The following is a 2,500-nucleotide window of genomic DNA, read 5'->3' as shown; positions in this document are numbered from 1 at the left end:
CTAAACAGAATCACAAAGTCAGAGCTATTTTATAATTTAATAATTATTCTTCAATACACTACATGTATTGTCATTTATAAACATGTTTTCCATTATCTTATGTTCTCATTGCACAGCTCCTGTCTTCCTCAGTTGCTCTGCTTCCAGTGCAGCTTGTTTTAAGTGGCGCTGAAGGAGGAGAGACGGATTTGTGAGTTGGGATTGAGCTCTTTGTCAACAAAGAAAGGAGGATGGAGTTTGTCTTTACATCTGATATCTGAATGGCCCTCGAGTGTGTAGGTGTTGTGCTGCAGTGCTGCTGATTGATGTGTTGCTCTGTTGTCTTATGTGTGACGGGTTCTTGTGAGTTAGTTCTTGTCGTCGTGTTCATTACATTGATTTGGACTGAATGCATTGTCCGTTAATTACGAAGCATCCCGTCATGCGCGGCGTTATTGTTTGTTAAGCTAGTTTAGCGTAGCCTGCCAGAAGTGCGGGACCTCAGCTGTCTTTTGTTTTGGTTTGTTTTTTTACGGGTTCAGAGGTCACGGCCCGTTGTGTCCTACGTGAGCTCAGTCCACCAAAACATTATATTTCCCACAATTTAAGATTCAGCATTTTCCAAATGCACGAGTATTATTCAAACGTATTGTTCGGTTCGTAAGCCTCGTACCGAATGCTTTAATACGAATACGTGTGTTATTACACCATAGAAACCATTAACCGCAGCTGAGGCGTCATCATGAGGTTATTAGGTGTGTTTCAGCTGCAGGACAGCACTGAAGGCCCAGGTATAGGATGCACGGCCCAGCACTGCGTTATCATGATGTGTTCACATGTATGTATGTATGTATATATATATATATACATACATACAGTGGTGGCTGGTGGAACATGTTCTCTGTCGGGCTGAGCCACATCCATTCAATTTCAGCAAACATCCCAGAATGATTTAATGCAAAAACATGAAGGTATCAAACACGCATTCGCGATTAAAAATTGTAATCGTTGCCCAGCACTAATATACATATAAATATTTATATAAACATTAAAGCGTGTAAATGTCAGGAAGTAGAAACCCAAAATAAAAGTTTGAACCCTAAAATTAGAATCATATGACTCCTTTAAACGGAATTAAACTTCTCTGTCAATTAAACTAAATGAACAAAATGTATTTAAAGAAAACTTTTCTCACCGTCTGCTGTTTGTTGTCGCAGAACCTCAAACCGAAGAACTCGACTTCACAAACGTCCAGGTGAGAAAACACCTGATTCAAGATGGCCGCCACCTTGGAAGATTTCTGAGGATAAAAAAAGAAAAGATTTAATTTCATCAAGTGTGACCTCAGAGTTCAGGCGAGTCCCTAAAACACAGCAGACCAACAGGAAGACAACGAATGAGACGAGATGAAACAAAAGAACAGAAGAAAGGGAAAAATAAAACAATGAAAACAGGAAGTTGTTTCTCACCTTGATGCCTCGCTCAGCCGTCAGTGTCATCTTCCTCTCGTCCAATAGGAGGACTTCTCCATAAAACTCATCCCAGTTTCCACGGAAACAGGCCATCGTTACTTTAGACAAGATATATATTTATACACATATATATATATATATGATTTAAAAACATGTAAAAATGTTTCTTTAAATCACTTCAAATTTAAAATCAGCAGCTGAGAAGAAAGGTAAAGTTGACTTATTGGTCAATAAAACAAATACAATAGAATAAAAACTTTGAAGGATATCTGAACTACAGTCTGGTGTCCAGATTAAACCTTTTAAATATCAGCTTTAAAAACTCTTAAACAACTAAAAGGTCATTATTTGTCTTCTTAAATCTAAGTTAGACAATTAGCTTCATCTTCACTGTCATCGTACTTCAGAGACAACATGTACTAATACTAATGTGTATATATATATATATATATATATATATATACATATACATATATATATACATATATATATATATACATATATATACATACATATATATATATGTATATATATATATATGTATGTATGTAGATATGGTGGTAATATAAATAATAAGAGCAAGGATATGAATAAGAAACAGCTAAATGTGCAGCTGTTAGTCATCAAATTGAGTAATTTAACACAAATTAAACCACATTTTTACGGTCAATTTTTTAGAGTTTAGGGTGTTCTTCATACACTTATCAATTTATCGATTAATAAATCAATAATAAAGAGCGCTGAGCTTTATTGTAATTGCTTAATGACTTTTTAACTGTAATATTCACTGTAATTATTCTATGATGTCTTTCTATTATAATATTATCTGTTATTAGTTAACAGCTTTTATTATATTTACTTTAATCATTTAATGATTGTTTAATAATACTATGTAGTTATTAAAGACAGAAAACTCACCGCGATCTTCAATCAATAATTGTTGATGAAATAATATGCAGAAAATATTAAAGTGAAGAAGACGTGTTTCTTCCTCACCTGCTGATCAGTAACTCTTCTTCTTCTCTCTCTACAGTCCTTCGCTCTTCCTC

At 34.6% G+C, this 2,500-nt stretch overlaps 1 protein-coding gene across 1 annotated transcript in view; it reads right to left on the bottom strand.

The window, feature by feature from the left end:
* The window catches only part of epb41l4a (erythrocyte membrane protein band 4.1 like 4A), a gene marked incomplete at its 5' end in the record, with an annotated part of 11,199 nt that extends 9,655 nt beyond the window's left edge, over positions 1-1,544 (bottom strand). Inside the window, 2 exons of the mRNA XM_079289335.1 lie at positions 1,175-1,279; positions 1,449-1,544. Of these exons, the coding sequence (XP_079145461.1) occupies positions 1,175-1,279; positions 1,449-1,544 (201 nt within the window). The remainder of the gene's footprint in view (positions 1-1,174; positions 1,280-1,448) is intronic.
* Between the last annotated feature and the right edge of the window lie 956 nt (positions 1,545-2,500).

The sequence above is a fragment of the Melanostigma gelatinosum genome (assembly GCF_949748355.1).
Source record: "Melanostigma gelatinosum genome assembly, chromosome: 18".
Classification (NCBI taxonomy): Eukaryota; Metazoa; Chordata; class Actinopteri; order Perciformes; family Zoarcidae; genus Melanostigma; species Melanostigma gelatinosum.
The sequence above is the reverse complement of the archived record's forward strand: the minus strand, read 5'-3'. Positions and strand labels throughout refer to the sequence as shown.